The sequence below is a fragment of the Eumetopias jubatus genome, unplaced genomic scaffold (assembly GCF_037043125.1).
Source record: "Eumetopias jubatus isolate StellerSeaLion01/CBP00866 unplaced genomic scaffold, mEumJub1_p1.0 scaffold_10, whole genome shotgun sequence".
Lineage (NCBI taxonomy): Eukaryota > Metazoa > Chordata > Mammalia > Carnivora > Otariidae > Eumetopias > Eumetopias jubatus.
In genome coordinates, this window is record NW_028274816.1 from 127,578,992 (window position 1) to 127,600,835 (window position 21,844).

The 21,844-nt window shown below is 52.6% G+C and overlaps 2 protein-coding genes and 1 pseudogene across 5 annotated transcripts in view; all 3 read right to left on the bottom strand.

The window, feature by feature from the left end:
• SLC43A2 (solute carrier family 43 member 2) overlaps positions 1 to 3,938 on the bottom strand; it is a 39,220-nt gene extending 35,282 nt beyond the window's left edge. The window contains exons 1-2 of one of the 3 annotated variants that reach the window (XM_028109283.2): positions 3,844 to 3,938; positions 2,778 to 2,987 (exon numbers count right to left, since the gene is read on the bottom strand). In XM_028109283.2, coding sequence (XP_027965084.1) covers positions 2,778 to 2,937 — 160 coding nt within the window. In that variant the 5' untranslated portion in view covers positions 2,938 to 2,987; positions 3,844 to 3,938. Of the gene's footprint in view, positions 1 to 2,777; positions 2,988 to 3,363; positions 3,423 to 3,832 lie in introns of those variants that run through there. The other 2 variants (XM_028109282.2, XM_028109281.2) reach the window with 2 other exon arrangements.
• A 5,442-nt stretch (positions 3,939 to 9,380) lies between these two features.
• On the bottom strand, positions 9,381 to 9,928 carry LOC114213949 (NADH dehydrogenase [ubiquinone] 1 alpha subcomplex subunit 5 pseudogene; annotated as a pseudogene).
• Positions 9,929 to 11,346: 1,418 nt separating this feature from the next.
• SCARF1 (scavenger receptor class F member 1) lies at positions 11,347 to 21,818 on the bottom strand. 2 transcript variants are annotated; one of them, XM_028108974.2, is made up of 11 exons: positions 21,592 to 21,818; positions 21,242 to 21,303; positions 20,893 to 20,994; positions 19,521 to 20,046; positions 16,904 to 17,122; positions 16,347 to 16,475; positions 15,490 to 15,593; positions 14,580 to 14,700; positions 13,078 to 13,199; positions 12,850 to 12,993; positions 11,347 to 12,208 (listed from the first exon to the last, which is right to left on the bottom strand). In XM_028108974.2, the coding sequence occupies exons 1-11, from the start codon at positions 21,804 to 21,806 to the stop codon at positions 11,349 to 11,351; spliced, it is 2,604 nt and encodes an 867-aa protein (XP_027964775.2). In that variant the 5' UTR covers positions 21,807 to 21,818; the 3' UTR covers positions 11,347 to 11,348. The 2 variants fall into 2 exon arrangements, with proteins under 2 accessions (XP_027964775.2, XP_027964777.1); XM_028108976.2 differs by having other exon boundaries at positions 14,580 to 14,667; positions 21,592 to 21,734.
• Positions 21,819 to 21,844: the final 26 nt, after the last annotated feature.

Genomic DNA, 21,844 nt, shown 5'->3' on the forward strand with positions numbered 1-21,844 from the left:
CACAACACCTCAATAAATGCTTACTGGACATGCAGGTTAGATGAAGAGAAGATTAACAGCCCCCTGACCTGACCCTGTCCAAGCAGGCCATCAGATGACAGAGAAAATGAAGAAAGAGGTCAAGAGCGGGTAGGTATGGCGGTCATCCGGAGGCCAAAGGGACACAGTTCTGGGAAAGCCCCGTACTTCCTAGGCTGGGAAGCCAGTCAGCCTCCTCTCCACACCAGGGGGGGCCGGCGAGGCAAAGCCCAAATGCGGGGCACGGGTCCTTATCAATCTCGTGTGGTGGGCAAGGCAGAAAGAGCTGAGAGGCAGCAGAGAAACAGGTTCTTTCCTTCTCCCACCTCACCACACTGGAACCCAGCACCGTGTCCAGGGCCAGATTCTGGCTGGAGCCCCAAGAATGAGTTCTGAGAACCTTTCAACAGGCTTAGGCAAATTTTCTTGAGAGAACAACTCAAAGCAAAGGTCCTTACAAGCAACAAAAAGCTGACGAATTTGCATCTCAAGCAGCTGCAAACCAGTCAGCTTTTCACAAGTCTAATACGATAAATTCCATAAACGGCCCAACTGCTCCTCTGCCAGTCAGCCATCCACCAAGTTTGAAAATATTAGGCCTAAGCAGAAACCCTGACCCTAAATCCCCCAAGCACTCCCAGTGAGGCAAGGCATGGAGGAGACTCCTGGCTCCAAAAGGCAACAGACTACTTGGACTCCAAGAAGCAAGGAGCAGGGAGGCCAGAGAGATAAGCTATGTGCAATCAGTGGGGCTGTGCATCCAGGATGCTGGGTCAGCAGGTTTGCCAGGTAGTCAGAAAAAAACAAAATCAAAGGCAGGGGCAAAGGCACGGGATAAGAAGTTGATGTTCAACCTCCACCCTGACCCTTCACCTTCACTTTGATTTATAGGAGGGACGGGTCAAGCCTCTCACGGGCTTCAACACCAGCTCAGCACTGTGTCGGCACGATCTCTGCAACTCCTCCCACTTTAGACAGCAGAAGAAGCCAAGGTTGAGGCAGGAATGAAGTGACCAGCCCCAATGCTGCCAATACCATAAAATAAATCAGTGGACAATCTCAGGGAAAAAAAAACCTAGAATCTGACCTTCTACAGTAGGTCCCTCCACCCCCCCCAACCCCCCACCCCCGCACCCAGCCCGAATCAACCACAACAGTCCCTCAGTCCCGACAAGACGCTGAGAGCTTCATCTGGGGATGATGCCGTTTTTCTCTGTTTTTAAAACCCTCGGTGCAGCCTGAATGAATCCATCAGAGGGAGGCAGGAAGGGTCATGATCTAAAACGGAGGAGAGAAGGAGGGAGAGGAGGAGCCAAACACTCCAACCTGCTCCTTCCAGAGAGTCATTAATCTGCTAACATCTCCTGGGCAAAGCAGAAAGCTTGTTCAAGGAACAAGGTCTGAGTGACTCTCCCATCTCCCAAGATTTCTTGCTGATGTGCGGAAAGGTCTGCCAAGAACCCTTATGCTACTAGGAAATATTTCTGAGTAGCTAAAGGCTAAAGGTTATAAATGATATACTCTCTGCCCTCTCCCAGGTGACCTCTGCATCCCCTCCGTTTCTCCTGCCCTTAACCTGTCCAGCAAAGCTTCCCTAGAGACTGAAACACTCAGAAATCTCCTGGGACTCTCAGGAAAGGGAAACAAGGACTCTACATGGGGTTACAGGCAACATGAGCTGGTCTAGTGCTTTCTCTTCCCCCCAGTTTCGAATGCTAAGAGGAAGAGGCATGCCAGTGGTGTGATTCAGAGGGTCAAACTTGGGCTATCTCCCGCTAAGGGGACTCACGCAGGGGCTGGCTGACAAAGGCACTGGGAAGAGACATTACAGAGTTCAACTATTAGGTAGCCACTGTTGGGGACGGCAGAGGGCAGAAGGAAACATTGCTTATCAAAGTTACCTAGGAAGGGGGTAGAGAAGGTAGAGGTGGGGAGCCACTTGGGTCCCACCGTTTGGCTGAATCTACTGATCTACAGTAATTAGGATCCTCGGACAGGGTCAGGGGGGTGTGAAGGTAGGAGCGGGGGTTAGACTTCTCATAAACAAGCATCCTCAGCCTGCATTCAGCAACACCAACAGTGTGGCAAAGAGAGAGGACAGAACCAGTGTTATTTCCCTGAATACCCCCCTTGCCTCCCTCCACGATGGCGGGCAGATAGAAGGCCACTGGGATGTTCTCACAGCCTGTGGGAGGAAATGTCCTTTGGAAAATCATAAAGCAGCAAAAATAGACAAGAAATTGTAGCTGACTTGCACTTGAGAGACTCCATAATGGTCGGACTAAAACACATCCAGATTCCAGATGAACCTTCAATGGGGTGGAGGCCAAGCCACTTCCTCTCCCTTTCTGCACCCCTGCCACTGAGTCAGGACTTCCTCTTTCTCACAGTCAGGGAGCCACATATTTAGTGTAAGGCAAGTGATGTGCTACCCACTGGAAGGAGAGGAGTCCTGCAATGTTCCTTAGGTAGCGGGAAGAACACCCTGGACTTGGGGGATTCTGGCTCTACCGCAGTCAGCTGTGTGGCCTTGGGCAAGCCAGAAGATCGGTCTGCACCTCAGTTTCTTCATCCACAAAACAGGGACAATGACACGTACCCGGCAGAGCTGGCTGAGGATCAAATGGGGCTCCTGCTAAACGGGAAGTGCTGCGCAGCGAGGGGGTATCGCTGGCCGGGTTTTCAGGGCTGTCTCGCCCTCTCCCAAAGCTCCCACTCGGGGAACCACCCCGAGCCCGAGCCCAAGCCGCCCGTCTCACCTGGCTCAGTACACAGGTACGAGTAAAAGCCCTCCGACTTGAGCATGATGAGCAGCGAGCCCCAGCCCAGGAGGACTGCCGAGAAGAGGAGGTTTTCCAACACGGCCGTGCAGGCCATCCACCAGCGGCGCCGATGGGCAGTGGCCAGGGTGGGCGCCATGGCGCGGCGCGGAGGCCCGGCTCCGGCTCCGGCTCCGGCTCGGCAGCCACCTGCACACAGACCTCGGCGTCAGCGCCCGGCCCTGCCCAGCCTGTGCGGCCAACCCGGGCCGCTGCCGCAGCGCGCGGCGCTTGTCACCCCTCCGCGGCCCAGGCGGTAGGTGCGCGCGGCGAAGGAAGCCCCAGCCCGGCCCGGGTCCTGGGCCAGCCTGTCCGCGGCTGGCTCGTGCGTCTGCCCTCAGCTACGCGACAGCGGCCCCGGCCCGGCAGGGAGACCTCTCCCTCGGCTGGTTCCGAGGTAACCTGAGGCACGAAAACAGGAGGGACTAAGGCATGCTCAGGGATGTGGAATTAAACCTGGCTCTCCGCAGGTTTGGAGACTGGCAGCAGAGGCACCTTGGGTCCGGATACCTGGGCAGGGCCATACCTGGGGGCTGCCACTCCCTGGGACCCTGACAGGCGCCCTCCCGCCCGCACTCGAGACCCTTCCTCAGAGCTGGTTCCTTCAACCACAAGATCAGCGCACGCCTTCCGGAACGGCCCGCCCCCCGGCCCGCTCATTGGCCTGACGGCTAGAAACTGCGGCGCCATTGGCCGCCGTCTAGGTCGCTAGGCGCTGCGGCCACGCGAACCCCGCATGGGAGAGGCGAAGCCGGTTCAAACCGGCGGCGCGAGCCACCTGCGCGACCCCCAACGCGGGCTGTTTCCTCGGCATTTAGTCTGTTCCCATGGAAGCGGACCCCCGTCCCTTCACCTCCTAGCTGTCTCCTCTATTCGTCATCTCTTCCCTGGCGGCTCCTTATCGGTCACACGTCTTCTCCCTACGCCCCTATTCGTGCGCCTTCTGTTCCCCTAGCACCTTTGCCCAGGACCCAGGTTCCCAAGATCCAGCTCACCCGGCTCCTACCAGCGTGTATCGGGCCCGGCCGGCGCCTTTTCTGCCTCCTTTTATTCCAGCGCTTTTATTCCAACCCGAGATGAAAACACTGACGCACGCTGATTGGCTGAGTGAGGGCTGGAAACAGGCATTGACCAATCAGCAGCCGCCCGCCCGCCCGGCGGCGAGCAGAAGCCGGTTCCGGCCGGACTTGGAGACAAACAAGAGAGCTGGGGTGGGGGGGCCAGGGGCAGCGGCGGGTCGTGCCTCTCCTTTGCCGCTTCCAGCTGGAGTCACAACCGGGCTGGGAATCCCCAGGGGCATTGCCCCAACGTCTCTCCAGAGCCTGACTCCGAAGCCCCAACCTGGATCAAGTTCCTCCGGTCGATGTTCCGGTACCCTCCGGACTGTATGCCTGTCTCCTTCTGACACCCAGCTGGGCTCTTGCGCTCCATTCTCCTCCGACCCGCTTAAGTAGTTCCCAGTTTCCCCTCTGACCTGGGCACCACGTCCCGATGCTCTGGCTGCGTGTGGGTCGTACCGCTCCCGCCGCCTCGGTTGCTTCTCCCACGCAACGCTGCCATCCCCGGCTGCCTTGGGCTTTGTGTTCTGATTCCTCGCTCACCTGCCCCCAGTGTCCTCCGTCCGGGCGCTGTCTGCACATCCCGGATCCCCGGACCCCTGTCCAGGCGTGGTGTGCCTCTTCCTGCTCTCCTGATTCACGGACCCCTCTCCTGGGTACCATTTGCCCGGTCCCTGGAAGATGGCCTCTGGGGATCCCTAGGTGGAAGTTTCGGACTTGTCTGTACCCTAGGACGGTCTGCTCCCATCCAGACTGTCCCCCCTTTCTGCTGTCCTTGGTCCCCTTGGGGATCCCTACGCAAAGTTGACTATTTCTTCTCCATTGACTTGCACCACCTCCACCCCCTTACGTCCCATTCCTGGACGTCAACTTCAAGGGCCCTCTCTGCTTGGTGACGCGGCGGGCAGCGCCTCCGGCAGAGCGCGTGGAGTCGGGAGGGCTCCGGACTTCCAGCCTGATCAAAGAGATGGTCCTGCCCCCAGAGAGCTAGGGCAGGGGGATGGAGCCCGGGCACTGGGGAGGTTCGGCAGCCCAGATGCATGTCCCCGATCAGAGTCGCTAGCCGGATCTCAGAAGACCCTCGGTCTACCCCAGATTCAACTAGGTCTCCCTGGCACGATCTGGGAGCGAACTTATCATTCCAGGACCCTGGGAGCCTCAGCAGCCTCCTGTTTCACGTCCCCGCATCCGAGTGCGCCCCCTGCCGCCGTGAACCCACCGCTGACAACCTTGCTTACACCACGCCAGGCGCTGTGGGCTTGGGGTGTCCTGGCTGGTTACCTATCCGGTTACCCACCCCGCAGAATCTCACGCACTCACTTGGGACTGCCGCTTGATAAACTTCAGTCCTTCCCTCTCTCCTTATGGCCACCTGCCTGAGGAACGCTTCCAGGCAGCTGTTCCATACACATCTCTGAACTGTTTCAAACACCTCTAAAATAATTCACTTTCGGAGAACCTGGGTGGCTCAGTTGGTTAAGCCTCCAACTCTTGGTTTCGGCTCTGGTTGTGATCTCATCGGTCATGGGGTTTCGGCTCTGGTTGTGATCTCATGGATCACAGGATCGAGCCCCACTGGCTCCCTGCTCAGTGGGGAGTCAGCTTGAGATTTTATCCCTCTGCCCCTCCTCACACATGCTCTCGTGCTCTCTCTCTCAAATAAATAAATCTTTAAAAAAAATAATAATTCACTTTCTAGGGTGCCCGAGTGGCTCAGTTGGTTAAGCGACTGCCTTCGGCTCAGGTCATGATCCTGGAGTCCCTGGATCCAGTCCCGCATCGGACTCCCTGCTCAGCAGGGCGTCTGCTTCTCCGTCGGACCCTCCCCCCTCTCATGCTCTCTCTCTATCTCATTCTCTCTCTCAAATAAATAAAATCTTAAAAAAAAATTTAAAAAAAATAATTCACTTTCTACACCCAAAACTGTCCCTCTCATTCTTTCTCAGATAATAGCACCACTACCTACCAAAGTTAGATACTGTGAACCAACTTTTCAACAAATATTTGAAGTTTGTTTTAAATTCTCCCTCTATCATTCTCCCTCTCCTTCACCCCACCCCCATCCCACCAATACAGCCACATCTCCTAAAATATTTATCTAATTTGCTCATCTGTGTCCCTAGGACTGCAACTGCTGTTTGTCCAGCCTCCAATCTCAGCCCTTCAGATATATTTCTTCACCCAACCCCATCCCAGTGAGCTGTGGGACAGGTAAATCTGACCTTAGTAAATCTGACCTCTGCTCAATTCTTCTCTACCATTTGTCCTGTAGGGTAAAGTTCAAGTTCTCCTGCCTAACCCACACAGTCCCTACCAGTCTTTTCCTCCACCTAGAGGCTGGTTGACTGGCCAGATCATAGATGCTCCAATCACATGGAATTGCTTGTGGTGCCTGCAGGTGCCCTACTCTCACCTCTGGCCTTCAAACATAGATACGTCTTGGACAGCACCTCCTTCAGGAAGCCTTCCCTAACCACTCCCAGGAATATTCTTTACTATCTTAGACCACTAATTGCACTGTTTTATAATTATCTGTTCCTCTATTTGTCCCTCCCTTTCCCCACTGACTATGAACAAATATTTGGGGGCAAGAACTGTCTTACTCAACTTTGTTTACCAGCCCTTAACACAGAAGCACAAAACAGATACACAATATTGGGCTTGTTGAGTGAAAACATGAACAAATGAAAAGGGGTGGAAGTATCAGCTTCTTGGGACAAAGGGTTCAAAGCTGGGAGAACGATGGTGATGAGAATGGTAATTGCCCTTTATTGAGAACTAAAAACTTCCTAGGTGCTTTATGTAGTTTGTGTCATTTAATCCCCACAATAACTCTGGGAGATGGCCAGGATCCCCATTCCAAAGTGCCCAGATGAAAAAACAGGTTTTAAATACCATTTCAAACCAAGTGGTTTGAAAACAAGTATTGTCAGAACTGAGATTTGAATCCATGGCTATTTGAATGAAATTCAGGGTTTCTTTTTCAGTCTTTTTGTCAAGGGTGTTAAAGCCCCAACACCAGCACTGCTGGCAAATCACAAAGAAATAAAACCACTAAAGTACCAGAAGAAAATGCAGACGATTATTTCACTAATTTTAGGGTAGAGAAGGCCTTTCCACTAAGCATGATGTGAAACTCAGAAGTCAAGGGGTGGCTAGGTGGCTCAATTGGTTAAGCATCTGCCTTCGACTCAAGTCATGTTGCCAGGGTCCTGGGATCGAGCCCTGCTTCGGGCTCCCTGCTCAGCTCAATGGGGAGTCCAGGGCTCCCTCTCCCTCTGCTGCTCCCCCTGCTGGTGCTCTCTCATTCTCTCTCTCTTTCTCTCTCTCTCTTTCTCTCAAATAATCTTAATAAAAAAAGGAAACTCAGAAGTCAAAAAGAAAAAGACTGTCTAAAGGGGCCCCACCCTAAGGGGAAACCATCCTTAAAAGGATTTTACACCACTCTGGAAGGAGCCCTCCACCCTTTCCCTTGTGACAAAAACCTGATTGGATGACAGGCACCGGGAGGGTCAATCAGATCAAAACAGCCCGCCAACAAGCCCAAAACAACCCCTAGACTTAGAAACTCGGGTGGCAACCCTCTCCGGTGCCCTCCCTCCTCGGGAGCTTTGTACTATCACTTTGCCATCGCTCAATAAACCTTGCTTTGCTGCCCACCAAAAAAAAAAAAAAAAAAAAGACTGTCTAAATTAAAATTTTTTAATTTCTATAGAGAAAGAAGAAAGAAACTACAAACAGCATTAAATGACCAATCACAAATGGGGCAAAGAATTAATATCCTTGATATACACAGGCACTTATAAATCAATGAGGAAAAGATGAATACCTCAATTGAAAATTGGGGAAAGAATATAATCAGATAACTCATAGGAAAAAAAACAAATAATTATTAAAGATACAAAAAGAAGCTCAAACTTAGAATAATCATAGAAATTCACATTTTAATGATATAATTTTTGATGGTTAAAAAACAAAAGCAAAATAAAAACCTTTGTACAAAGATTTTAACTTTTTAAGAAGCTTTAGCATGTTATCACTTTATTATTTTTATTGTGCTAAAATAATGAGATACCATTTCAACCTATCAGACTAGGTGTGGGGAAATAGATCTTACCATCATTTGTAAGAATACAAAACCATGTAACTTTTTTGGAGGGCAATCTGAATTAAGTATCCAAATATTTAATGTCTTATCCTATTACCCAGCAATTCCACTTCTAGGAATCTCTGCCTCAGAAAAACTTGCATAGTGCAAAAAGAAATAGGGATAGAGTAGTACACTGCATCATTTATTGTATCAAAATGATTAGAAACGACCCAAATCTCCACAGGTAGGGGATGATTTATTTTTTTTTCCATTTAATATTTATTTACCATTCAATTTACAGCTCTGTAAGGGGAGAAATATATCAGAAAAAAAGTACAATTTTCTCTTTCTGAAAATTCTGAATGATTCTACTTTGCCCCAAGGGATAGCAAAAGACACAAAAACATATGTGTGCAAACACACACAAAAGCACTATCTTTATTTTTTTTTAAGATTTTATTTATTTATTTATTCGAGAGAGAGAGAATGATAGAGAGAGAGAGAGAGAGCACATGAGAGGGGGAAGGGTCAGAGGGAGAAGCAGACTCCCTGCTGAGCAGGGAGCCCGATGTGGGACTCGATCCCAGGACTCCAGGATCATGACCTGAGCCGAAGGCAGTCGCTTAACCAACTGAGCCACCCAGGCGCCCAAAAGCACTATCTTTAAAGTTAAAAAATACCAAATTTAAGTATTTAGAAATGATAGGGTCTAGGGTGAAAGGGTGAGGACACGTGAAAAGTAATTTATGCCAATTGTTTCTTTCCTTGAATTAGCACTTATCTTGGGTTTGATACCCAACTGCACTCATATTGGAAACTTAGTGTAAACTACCTAGTGATTCCACTTGGAAGTTACAACCCATGTATGAGTAAGATGTTCTGAATATAAGCCTATGAAAAACTTTAGGAACTCTTGATGTCTTTCCTTTTACATAAATTCTATCTCAATCTGATGTACTTTGGGTGATCAAGAAAACTAAAGGCTAAGAACAGAAAGCTAATTTCTTTAAATGAGACAAATGGAAAAGTTTTTCCAACTACCACTATAAGAAATTTTTTCTTTCAAGAAAGAAATTTTTCTTCCAAATACCAAATCAATTTCCTCAACTGTACAGCTATAACTTGATGGTTTTTACTCTTACTACTTCACTTTTAAATTTGTCTAAACAATAATAATAATAAAGTATCTTTCCTGTTTTTTTTTTCAAGATAAAAATTAAATGATGTGTTGAAGATGTCACTATAAATACTTAACATTTTGGTTATGGCTTCTGCATTGAAAATCTATATGAATTTTTCCAATTAACTTTCAAATCTTTCCACAACCTCTCTGTAAAAAACAAACAACAAACAACAAAAAAAACTCCAACAAGAAAATCTTTAAGATAGCTTAAATGAATGCTTTACATATCAAAAATGGATTCACAAGTCCCTATTACCGTAGTATCAATTTTAAGAAGTGTCCTAAGTATGCTCTGTATTAGTTTTCTTGATTATGTCAATAATATAGAAACATTTTTAATATAACAGAACATTTAATTACATCCATTTCCCATGAACACACTAGTCATTCAATGATGATTATATTGGCCACTTCCACTGGTTGGTGGAGGCTCTTCCACTGAAGGCTCCCATGGTTTCCACTGTAACATTTTTCTGGCCAGACTTAGTTCATTTTCAGTCTGAAGAATCACCTCTTCTAGTTGGCCACCCTGAAGTTGGTCTTCTAATTTCTTAACATCTGGTTCCGCTTTAACCATACTCAGCCTCTCATTTGTAATCTGTTCTGTATACTTTCTATATGCTTTGGTTTTAGGAATTTGCTCAAGAACATCAAGAATCTTTGTGTACAATATTCTTAGCCTCTCGTGTGGACTTTCACATACAGCCAATCCCACAAGGCCGGTGGTCTTCTTCAGCAAACCCGCCATGACGGCGCCCGGGGATGATTTAAATAACCTGTGCTATCCCACATGATGGAATTCCATGCAGCCATTTTTTATAAAAAGAGGTAGCTTTATATATACTGACATCAAAATATAACCAGGATATATTGTTAAGTAAAAAAGCAAATTGGACAACGATATGATCTTCTGTTTTCATGTACCCAGAAAAACCTCTGAAAGGAAGGATCTAAACTGCAAGATTCTCTGAGCACTGGGATAGAAGAAGCCACTGTTTCTGTCCTGACTAGGTAATTCAAATATGTGAGAAAAGAACTCAAACAAGACCAAAAGACATTCAGTGACAAGTAAGTCAGGTCCCTACCCTGTCCCTCAGGCTCCTCTGAGGAAAAGGGAAATCTCTTTTTTACTTTATACATGTCTGTAATGTTAGTACTTTTTTATTTTTAACAAAGAACATTGTTTTTTATAATTTTTTTTAAAAATTCAATCTAGTGAGAAAAGTAAAAAGAATGTTCACTAAAGAAAATTTACAAATAATACAAAAGTTTACGAAGAAAATAAATATCAGCCACAATCTCATCTCCCAGGGCGGGAAAAATGCCATTTGATGCCTTTCCCTCAAATCTTTTTTATGCACATACATCCTTTACAAAAAAAAAAAAAAGTTTGTAAAACAATCACAAAATACACACAAAGTGGAAGGATTCTAAACATGTAGCCTGAAGCAGAAAGAAATGAAATTTATAAAAAGAAACCTTACTTTTTACACTTAACAGTATAGCATAAACAGTCTCCCATATTTCCCATATTACATATTCTTCAACATGATTTTTTGTGGTTGTTTAGGAACCTATCATAAGCAATCTTTCTTTTTTTTTTTTTTTTAAGATTTTATTCATTTATTTGCCAGAGAGAGACACAGCGAGACAGGGAACACAAGCAGGGGGAGTGGGAGAGGGAGAAGCAGGCTTCCTGCTGAGCAGGGAGCCCGATGCGGGGCTCGATCCCAGGACCGTGGGATCATGACCCGAGCCGAAGGCAGACGCTTAACGACTGAGCCACCCAGGCACCCCAGCAATCTTTCTTTAATCTTTTATCATCAAGCATTTAGGTTGTTTCCCATTTCAGAAAAATGTTTTGCAAATGTAGAAAAGAATAGCCTTTGGGGGCAAACAGAGTCCAGGACGACAGAGAAAAATCCCTGCAGTCATCTCTTTCCCCTTCCTGACCCTGCTCTATGGGGTCTCTGCCCAGGCCTTCCAGACCACTCCCAGAGCACTGCCAGGGCCCAGAGCCAACTGGCCTCCAACTCTGACGTTTCCCCATGAAAGGGCAAAGGCTCTGGTCTGTCTTTCCTGGCCCCGAGATCTTTTTCCAGCAAAACACAATCTGATCCAGGGGCAGTTCAGACACCTACCCCCATCCATAGTCTTCCAATTCTCCAAATTCAAGGTTCTTAGGGTGCTGGTGGCCCAGAGATGGGTGCAACATTCTCATACTGGGGCTCCTCTTGCCCTTCCCCATCAGCCAGCTTCTGGGGATCCTGTTCTTGGGGACCACCCTCAGGGGCCAGCTCCTGGGCCCTACCTGAGCTCTTGGTGCCATCCCCTAGCCCCCTGGCCACTTCCTCTGGCCCAGTTCCTGCAGACTCCAAGGGCCTAGTGAGCTCATCATTCGGGGCTAAGCTGGGGCTCTGACTGGCAGAACCAGAGGCCAGCCCAGGGCTGCCCTTATTTCGACTAAGGGCCCGGCGTGGAGGCTTAGGGATGGCACTCTTGACCTTGGGCTCTGCCTGGCCTTTCTGGAAGCTACCAAAACGGCGGAGAACAGATCGGACGGGGCCCTCGGGTAACTGGGGTGTCCCTGCCAGCATGTAGATTGTGGTCACAGAGCCTGAGCCCTCCAAGACACTGCCCTCAATGGCTTCTACACGCTCAGCCACTGTCCGGCCACCAAGGGGGAGCCGGCGGCGGCCAGTGGCTGAATCCCTGGGGCTGGCAGCACCAGGAAGGGTGTCATCCATTTCTGCTCTCTCTGAGCCCATGGACTCCTCAGCCTCCTGGCTTTCAGGACCCAGCTGGGGCCCCCGGGAGAGCCTCTTGGGCTTTCGGAGAGGACTGGAGATCTCCCCTGAGCTTCGGCGACTCTGTGGTGCAAACTTGGTGCCTTCGGCAAAGGAGACTGATGGCCGCTTGGCCCGTGCGAGACTGGAAGTGCGTGGGATGGGGAATGGTGTGGAGGCATCCTCAGGGGGAGGGATGGGACCTCCAGCCAGGCTGGCCTCTGGAAACTCTCCGTGGGCCACAGTGACCATCCCTGGCAGAGGAGACAGAAGAGCTTGGCCAAAACTGGGCTAGCCACCCCAGTCCGTCCTCGTTTACTCAGTTTAGCATCTGCTGGGAAGCCTCATCAATGGGGCGAGGAATAGGGTGAGGGTACAGAGGCAGGGGAAGGGCCTATTCAGGGAGACATGACTCCTTCTACACACTTTTCTCACCACCCTTTCCCCCTTGAACTAATGCCTCACCCTAAGGTCGTGTCCCTCTCACCTGCGGGCTTTTTGTGTGTGCTGTTCCCTCTTCCCGAAACACCTTTCCCACCCCTCCCTAGCGGTCGCTTGGTTAACTCCTCCTGGTTCTCCTAGACTCAACTCCAATATCACCAACGCTGAGACATCTTCCCTGACCCTAATCACCCCTGACACGGCCGGACTGTGAGCCCCTACTTGTATGTCCCCCATCAAAGCACGTATCACTCTGTCCCACACGTGCCTGATTACCGCCCGCCAGACGACGAGCTCGGTGAGGACAGGAATGTTCTGTCTTGTTCTTTACTATGTCCCACAGCCAGGAGATTGACCTGCGCTCGAATGGGCACTTGATACATGTTTGCTGCAGGAATAAAGAAGTGGTAGTGGGCAGGGCTGCTCGGAGCCGAGTGGGCTTTTGGGGGGATACCTTCTTGGGGTGGCACACAGTAGGCCGGGCTCTCGTCCTCTCCAGACTCAGGATCAGAAGAGAAGGAGTCGTCTGAGGCCCAGCCCGCAGAGGGCGGCTCGATGAAGCTGTGGTTGAAGGGGATCTCCGGGTCGTGGTGCGAGACTGCAGAGGGCTCCAGGTCAGATGCGGAGCTCCGCGGAAGACCTTGTCCCACCCCAGCCCCTGACCTTCAGCACCCACACTGACCTGTTACCCAGGGAAGCTTATGGCTGCTGAAGGAACCACAGGGTAGCACCGAGCCCAGGCTGCTCAGTGCCCCCCAGACCTGCAGCTTCATCCTAGACACAGCAGCTCCATCACTTGCTGCCCTGGGGGTACAGGAGGGAGGTCGGTGCGTGCGACCACTGTTGGGGGGGGCAGCAGAAAAGGGCCGGGACCATCCTGGTCCTGGGGTCAGTGTGAGAGAGGCAGGGTGACAGAGTGACTGTCTACTTCAGGGGTTCCCTTGGGCCACAGAGTAAAATCCAAACTACTGAGCCTGACATTCGGGCCTGCCACAGAGGGCAACAGAGCTTCAAAAGTCCAATAGACCAGGGGTAGCAACTCTGGTTCAGGCTTCACCTCTCTGGGCCTCAGTTTCCTCATCTATCAAGTGGGGACAACGCCTATCTATCAGACCATTTTCCAGGACTCAGCCTAGTGCCAGGCACCTGGTGGGGTTCCCCCAAAATGCAGCTTTGTGTTATTATCACCCTGGCTGAGTCCCAGCTCAGCTACATTTCTGGAAGCGCCACCCGTCCGGGAAGCCTGTCCTTGACCCCACCCCCAAGCTGGAAGCCACGGCTTCACTGTTACCATTCCTGTGACAGCCTTTGTCCTTTTCTGTCCTCGTGTGAAGGTCTTCTTCCCCACCCCCAGGCTCTGTGCCTCGGCGGGGGGCTACGGGGTCATCTGTGAATACCCCATAGCACAGAGGAGGATGCTCAGGGATTAGCGCATGAACTAATAAGAGAGCACCAGACAGAGAATCCAGAAAAACAGAGCATGGGCTTTGTGCATGCCACTGACAGGTTGGGTCACCTTAGGCCTCCGTGTCTTCCTCTGAGAATTGAGAATGCTAATCCTCCTGCCCCAGATTCCCTGCTCTGAACCTCCTTGCTGCTGTGAGTCTCCAAGGAACCAAGAATTGTGAAGAGATTTTGTAAAGGAACAAAGCTCTGTGCAAACAACATTCCCCTCCAGTGGGCACCCCGCACCCTGCACCCCTGCAAGCCACCCCAATCCTTTCTATTATCTCTTTTTCTCAGAAAGCCACCATCTCTGATAAACCACCGCTCAGACTTTTGTGTCACTCTCCCTTCAGGAAATGGGGAGGTGTTGAGGCCTAGTCTCTTCCCCTCCCGGCCCAGCATTGTCCTGCTGCTTCTGCCTTCCCCGCCTTCCTGCTCTGGTCCCTGTTAATAAACCCTTGGCCACACGCCACGGGTTTGAGTTTCGCCAGCCTGGGGCCCAGTGCCCACTGCTCCCAGTCCTGCAACTCAGAAACTCGCCTATGGAAGGCTTCCAAGGAAGGCAGGCAGCTGACCTGGTGTGTCCAGGCCGTGGCCACTGCCAGCTCCCTCATTACCTCTGACGTAAGTGTGTGACAAGGCCAACCCTTCCCCACCCCTGAAAGGAAACCAGATGCCAGCCTGCTCCCAACCCCCTGGCCCGAGCTGGGGGTGGGGAAGGGACAGGCCAGAGCTCACCCGTCCTTGGGGTCCAACCGAGCAGCCCGGCAGCAGCAGACACAGAAGATGATGCCCAGGAGGAGTAGCAGCAGCGGTACAAGGATGCCTGCAATGAGGGCCGCATCCTGACTGCGAGGCCCTAGGGAGAGCGGGGGGAGAGGGGGAGAGCAGGGGATGGCCCAATACTCAGGGCCATTCTGTCTCATCTCCAGCTCTGAGCTGCTTCTTCCCCAGAATCTTCCACCTATGGGTCCCTTCCCTTTTTCTGAGAGATGCAGGCTCTACTCAGCCTCGAGGCCCTCTCCCCAAGGCAGCCTCCCTGCTAGCCTGTCCGCTCCTGATGGTCCCTGGCCTGTTCCACAAGCCCTTGCTCCCAACTGTCACGCCTGGTACACATCCCCTGTGCATCACATCCCTGTGAATCAGGTGTGACAGGTGCCTGCTCATTTCCTGGATGCTAGCCTGGTTTCTCAGGAGGCAGGGGCTGTCATATCTTCAGGGACCCCAAAGTAACCATACAGATTTCAGGCCTCGGGAATGCCTCCTAAGTGAGCCCAGTCTGCCTGGCAAGTGGTAGGTCCCTGGAGCCATATAAAGGGCCAGTCTTTCCCTGGTTACTGCCCCCTACACCCTCCTTTTTTTTTCTTCCTTCCTTCCTTCCTTCCTTCCTTCCTTCCTTCCTTCCTTCCTTTCCTTCCTTTCCTTCCTTCCTTTCTTTTTTTTTTTTTTTAAGATTTTACTTATTTATTTGACAGAGAGAGAGACAGCGAGATAGGGAACACAAGCGGGGGGAGTGGGAGAGAAGAAGCAGACTCCCCAGGCCGACGTGGGGCTCGATCCCAGGACCCCGGGACCACGACCTGAGCAGAAGGCAGCTGCTTCACTGACCGAGCCCCCCAGGTGCCCTGCCCCCTCCCTTCCACCTTACCCAGCTGGCAGGCCCCAGAGATAGGGGTGCAGGGTCCCTCTGGGCATTCACAGGGATCTGAGCAGTTGTTACCATGGAAGCCAGGTGGGCATGATGTGTTGCAGCTATGGGGTGACAAGAGAAGGGCACAGGGGAAGGCAGATCTCTGGGCACTGCTCCCCACCCCCTGTCGTACAGACTTCCCCGGATGATGCCCAAGCAGACTCCTCTGACCTCTGAGCCACATTCTAAGTACCCCTGGCAGTGTTTGGGAGAATGCCGTAGCCCCTAAGCCCATCTTCCAGAGAGGCCACCCAGAAGCTGCCCCTTGGTGCCCAGCCCCCCAGGGTATAATCTTCAGACAAGAGCCACCTCTCATGATCCTCATCCCTAGCCCATCCGGCACTAAGTGCAATAAGCAAGATGCCAACAGCATCCAGAGAAAAGTCCTCTGGGTCTGGAGGTCTAAGCCTGCTTTCTGCCCCATTCTCTGGGCCTTGGTCCTCTGCCCTATAAAATGAGGTCTCTTCCATTTGATACTACATTCTGTCCTAGAGGTGGAAAACCTGACATTGGAGACATTGACCTTGATTATGTTCTACGAGCTAAAGACGTCAGGGAAACAACAATGGAGTTGGAGTCCTACCCCTAAATAACTTCTCCACCTAGTTAGGGAGCCAGGCGTTTTAGATGAAGCATCACTCTGACCCTCATCTGGAAGATGCAGACCTCACAACAGGAGGAATAACTTCGCATTACGAACATGTGGGGTGGGTATGTGGGAGGCAGAGAAGCCCAGGAAGGGAAGTTCAGGAAACAGATTGCACAGAGGCCTGACCTAGGCCCCTGCCTCCCTGCCAGGGCCCCAGTTCTCTCACCTGGGTCCCCAGTAGCCAGCGTTGCAGACACATTCCCCAGTCACAGCATCACAGGTTCCCTGAACACAGGTGGGGCAGGTAGAGCTACAGCCCTCCCCAAAGGTGCCGGTCGGGCAGGGCTCTTCACACCTGAGGTGAGGTGAGACTTGGAATGGGCGGGCTGGGCAGGCCTGGCAGAGCAGAGCCCCCCACAAAAGGGTCCTACCCATCTTCCCCCATGCTTCTGGACTCAGGGCCCCAAATGTCTACTCCTCAGCAGTGAAGCTCAGGTGTGAACAGGGCCTTGAACCTGGGGCCAAACCCAAGAGGTGACAGACTACAGATCCCTAGAGGAAGAAGAAGAGAGCAGGATACCTGAGTGGTGAAGGAGCCGGAAGAGAACCCTGCCCAGGGCCTCATCAGCACCCATCTCTCTTGCTCAGTCTTCACCAGGAGGCAGGCCCCCAAGGCTGTGTGAATGAGGGTGTGGGGGGGTGGGCAGCCATCCCAGAGGGAGCAGCTGGAATGAGGATCCTGAAGGAAGGCGCACCCCACCCGGAACAGGCCGGCCCCCTCACCTGGGCCCTAGCCGCCCAGGGTCACAGCGCTGACAGTGCCCGGTGTCTGGCTGACAGGCTTCCCCAAGCCGGCAGTGGGGGCACAGCTCCCTGCAGCTCTCGCCAAAGGTGCCAGGCGGGCAGGGCTGGTGGCACTGGGTCCCGTTCCAGCCCGGCTCACAGGACGCACAGTTGCCTGTGTCTGCAGAGCACGGCTCCTTCTGCCTGCAGTGGCCACAGCTGGGAAGAGGAGGCGTTCATGGGAGCACTGCGGAGCGGAGAGAAGCAGTCCCCACCCAGGCCTCCAGGGACACTGGAGAGCATCCAGGGCACGCACCGGAAGGTTTGAGCCTCAGTTTCCCCATGTTGTACAACAAAAAGGCTGGACAGAGGATCTCCGTAGGATTCCAGCCCTCTCCTTCTAACTTCCCATTCCAGAACCCAGCCTTCCTAGGGTCCCACGGTCACCAAGAGCACCCAGCCCAGCCAGAACAGCCAAGTTACTCGGGCCAACCTTCTCCCAGCGTTCCTTCCCATCCCTTTTCTCCTCTCAGCCCTCCCATCCACGCCATCTCTGAGGACTGGCGTGACTGGGACTCGGTGTATCTCCTATCCCATAACATGAAAATGCAGAAAAATTAAAACATGTCTGTTTTCATCACTATAATTTCAAGTTTATCTTCTGTTTAAAAAAAAGTTTTCGGGCTGCCTGGGTGGCTCAGTGCATTAAGCGTCTGCCTTCAGCTCAGGTTATGATCTCGGGATCCTGGGATCAAGCCCCGCATTGGGCCCCTGCTCAGTGGGGAGTCTGCTTCTCCCTCTCCCTCTGCCCCCCAACTTGGGTTCTCTCTCTCTGTCTCTCACTCACTCTCTCAAAAGTTTTTAAAATCTTTTAAAAAAGATTTTATTTATTTATTTGAGAGAGAGAGAGAGAATGAGAGAGAGAAAGCACAAGAGGGAAGAGGGTCAGAGAGAGAAGCAGACTCCCCGCTGAGCAGGAAGCCCAATGTGGGACTCGATCCCGGGACTCCAGGATCATGACCTGAGCCGAAGGCAGTCGCTTAACCAACTGAGCCACCCAGGCGCCCCAAATAAATAAAATCTTAAAAAAAAAGTTTTGGGGCGCCTGGGTGGCTCAGTCATTAAGCGTCTGCCTTCGGCTCAGGTCATGGTCCCAGGGTCCTGGGATCAAGCCCTGCATCAGTCTCCCTGCTCCGCAGGAGGACTGCTTCTCCCTCCCCCACTCCCCCTGCTGTGTTCCCTCTCTCGCTGTGTCTCTCTCTGTCAAATAAATAAATAAAATCTTTAAAAAATAAAATTAAAAAAAAAGTTTCCCCCAGTTTTTGTTGTTGTTTTTTTTGAGATGTGACTGTCATACTGCCCTGTGTAACTTTAAGGTGAACAGCATAATGACTTGACTTACATACATTGTGAAATGCTGACCACAGTAAGGTTTAGTTAACATCCCTCATCTCAGAGAGGTACAAAAAAGGGAAAAAATGTTTTTTTCTTTGTGATGAAAACTCTTGGGATCTACTCTCCTAGGAACTTTTCCACTAAGGTTTTTCTTATCTTAATTTCTCATTGGTTCTTTAACAGTTTCTTGAAAAAAGTTTCTCTCCAGGTAATTATCTGGAATCATGCGCTTGGATAAGACTCATTTGTTCATAAAATCAATTTAGCAGACCAGCATCAAAAAAAAAAAAAAAGAAAAGAAAAAGAAAGAAAACGTTACAGTGTGTGTGTGCATCTCACATATGTAATATATGCAGATATGTACATATATATTACATATAATACATGAAGCAAAGAGAAGTATGTGTTGTCTGGTTAAGCTTTTACCTCAGAGCTGTGTGTATTGAGAGGCAGAGAGGTGGGATGTCAAACGCACTTCTTTTTGTTGTTTGGCTTGTTTTTATTTGTTAAGTAAGCGCCATGCCCATCGCCCAATGCCCAATGCCCAACGCCCAACGCGGGGCTGCAACTCCACACCCCCGGGATCAAGAGTTGCATGCTCTACCTACTAAGCCAGCCAGGCGCCCCAAAGCGCATTTCTTATTGTGGGTGGGGCGGCCAAAGGTTGAAAAGCCACTAAGTTGTTTTTTTTTTTTTAAGATTTTATTTATTTATTTGAGAGAGAGAATGAGACATAGAGAGCACGAGAGGGAAGAGGGTCAGAGGAAGAAGCAGGCTCCTCGCCGAGCAGGAAGCCCGATGCGGGACTCGATCCTGTGACTCCAGGATCATGACCTGAGCCGAAGGCAGTCGCTTAACCAACTGGGCCACCCAGGCGCCCAAAGCCACTAAATTTTAAAGGCACCCTGCAATCGTTTCGTCACGCGATTCATCTTTTATCCGCTTCTAAGTATAGCTTGCTGGTACTACTACTGTTTGAGAGTAACCGGACGAAGGGGTGGGCGAGGCTGGACCTAGGCCATCCAGGGTCTTTCTCCCCCTCGCGTCCCGTCCCCGTCTGTCTGCGGAGAGCACCGCGCCCGCTTCTGCCCGCGCCCCCGCCTCTGCCCGGCTCGTCCCTTGGGTCCGGTTCCCCTCAGCTCCTCCGCACGCCCTCCCCGCGCCCGCGGCCCCTCCCCCCTCGCTCCCGCCCCCGGCCGCGGCCCCGCAGCCGCGCGCTCACCTGTCGCCGCAGTGAGGCCCGTAGCTGCCGGCGCGGCAGGGCAGCTCGCAGCGGGCGCCGCGGAAGCCGGGCGGGCAGGCGCACTGGCCGGAGGCGGCGCTGCAGCGGCCGCGCACGCACTCGCACGGCTGCCGGCAGTCGGGGCCCCACCAGCCCGGCCGGCAGGCGCAGCGGCCCGTCTCCTGCGCACACGGCGAGCCGTGGCAGGCGCAGCGGAAGCTGCAGCGGCGGCCCCACCAGCCCGGCTCGCAGCGGCAGGAGCCGTCGGTTGGATCGCAGCGCGCCGCCGCCGGGTTGCACTGGCACGGACGGCGACAAGTGGACGACCACCAGCCGGGCTCGCAGCGGCACGCGCCTGTCGCGGGGTCGCAACGCCCGTGGGGGCCGCAGGCGCACGCGAACTCGCATCGGCCGCCCCAGCGGTCCGCTAGGCAGTGGCACACGCCCGTGGCCGGCTCGCACTGGCCGTGTGGGTGGCACGCACAGATCTCACGGCAATCGGGGCCCCAGTACTGGCCCGGGCAGCCTGCAAAGGGGGCGGGGGGCGGGGAACGGAAGGGGGTCAACAGGCTCAGGGCCAGGCGTGGATCTCCGCCTCGCGCCACCGTCCACAAGGAAGAGGGGGCGCCAGGCCCACCCCCAAGAGCCAGAGACAGACCCTTGGACATCTGGCAGCCTAACCTCCTGGGGCACAGCTCACTTCCTGCCTCTGACTGGGAACTACAAAAACCCTTTGCAGTGGCCCAGCTTTCTACTTCCAGAGCACACTGAAAGTTCCCGAGTGAGAGAAGCTTTGCCCAGAGTCACACAGAAGTAGGATTTCCTCCCTCTCATGCCCATCCCTGCATCCCCCACCCCACTCCCCCGGAGGTAAACTGAGTGTCCATCCCGGCCCAGATGCTGACCGTGAGGGTCACAAGGGAAGCCACATTTGCCCCTGGTGTCTCCTCTCAGCCCTGATTCCCGCTATCTGGCCATTCTGCCCACCAGACCCTTTCCCCTGCCCCTCTTTCTACCAGAGAGGGCAGAGAGCCCAGCCAGGGGTGTCCTTCCACCCTCCACACGTATAGAAAGGGCATGTAAGGGAGACTGAGAATGTGCCCATTTTGCAATTAACGGATAACCCACGTCTTTTCTGAGAAGTTGAACATGATGGTGAAGGGCAGACAACTGAAACTCTGCGTAGTGCTTTGTGGATATGGGTAAAAACCAGATGACTCAGGGCATCTTCCAGGAATGCGTCACTTCCTGACTCTGGGCCTCAATTTCCTCAGTGGCCCTGCTGTTCTAAGATCACATTTCTATCTGCTTTGCCTCCCAGCTCCCCAATTCTGCCTAGCAACTTCATCCTCCAGGTGAAACTAGGACTCACGGGAGTTGCACCGGGCCCCGAAGAATCCAGGTTTGCATCGACAGAGGCCTGGTTTCACACATACTTCATCTTCCTGGCAGGCATCTACCCCCTCACAGATGGCTGAAAAACATCCCACCCAGGTGGAAAGGACAGTGGCATGGCCCAACAAGGGGACACTCGGCCCCTCTCACTGCCCCCCAGCGCCTGCCCCCTCAAGAGCCATTCCCTCAGGGCTGGGCTGTGTGTGTCAGGATGGACTCTAGCTCTAGGGTTCAGGAGGGGAAATAGGCCCAGGAGGAGAGGAAGGAAGGGTCACTGGGCTACGTCCTCATTTCTTCTCGGGTGGGGATCCATTCTGGCTACTCACGGACAGTGCATTCTTGATCTTTCTGCCTCCAGCCTGGGCAGCACTGGAGCTCAGCAGAGGGGCTGTGGGGCAGAGAGGGGTCAGCCGGGGGACACACTGGCTCCGCAGGTGGATCACTGTCTCTGGCTGAGATGTGGGAGGCTGCCTCAGCCCCATCAGGCAGGTCTAGCCAAGAGTCACAGTCCCAGGGTCCCTAATCCCATCCCTGGCCCTCCCACCTTCGGCCTTGACTATCCACCTCCCTCCAGGCTGTCCCCAGGCCCTCTTCCCCTCACGTCCTCCTTCCCGGCAATGCCTCAACACCAGTTTGACCAGCCCCGCCCCCACATCAGTTTCCCACAAAGACCCACCTGCTGGCTTTGCAGACATGCCGCCCACTGGGGTCCAGCTTGGACCCCTGGGTCCCCTGTGTCCAGAGCAGCAACAGTGGGAGAAGCCTCAGCCCCATGGCGGCCAGTCCAGCGGGAGGGCTTGGGTTAGTCTGGCCCCCACGGCTCCCAACCCCCTCCCTGCTTCCTTCCAAGGCCTTTCCTGAGGAAACCAGTGTGAAGAGGCGGGCTGCCATGAGGCACCTCCCTGAGAGGGCGGGTGGGTGGGTGCTGG

Coding starts and splice junctions, on each gene's coding strand:
- SCARF1 (XM_028108974.2), bottom strand. CDS start 21,806: ATGGCAGCCCGCCTCTTCACACTGGTTTCCTCAGGAAAGGCCTTGGAA. Junction 21,304..21,591: donor CATGTCTGCAAAGCCAGCAG/GTGGGTCTTTGT, acceptor TCTGCCCCACAG/CCCCTCTGCTGAGCTCCAGT. Junction 12,994..13,077: donor TAAGCTTCCCTGGGTAACAG/GTCAGTGTGGGT, acceptor AGCCCTCTGCAG/TCTCGCACCACGACCCGGAG.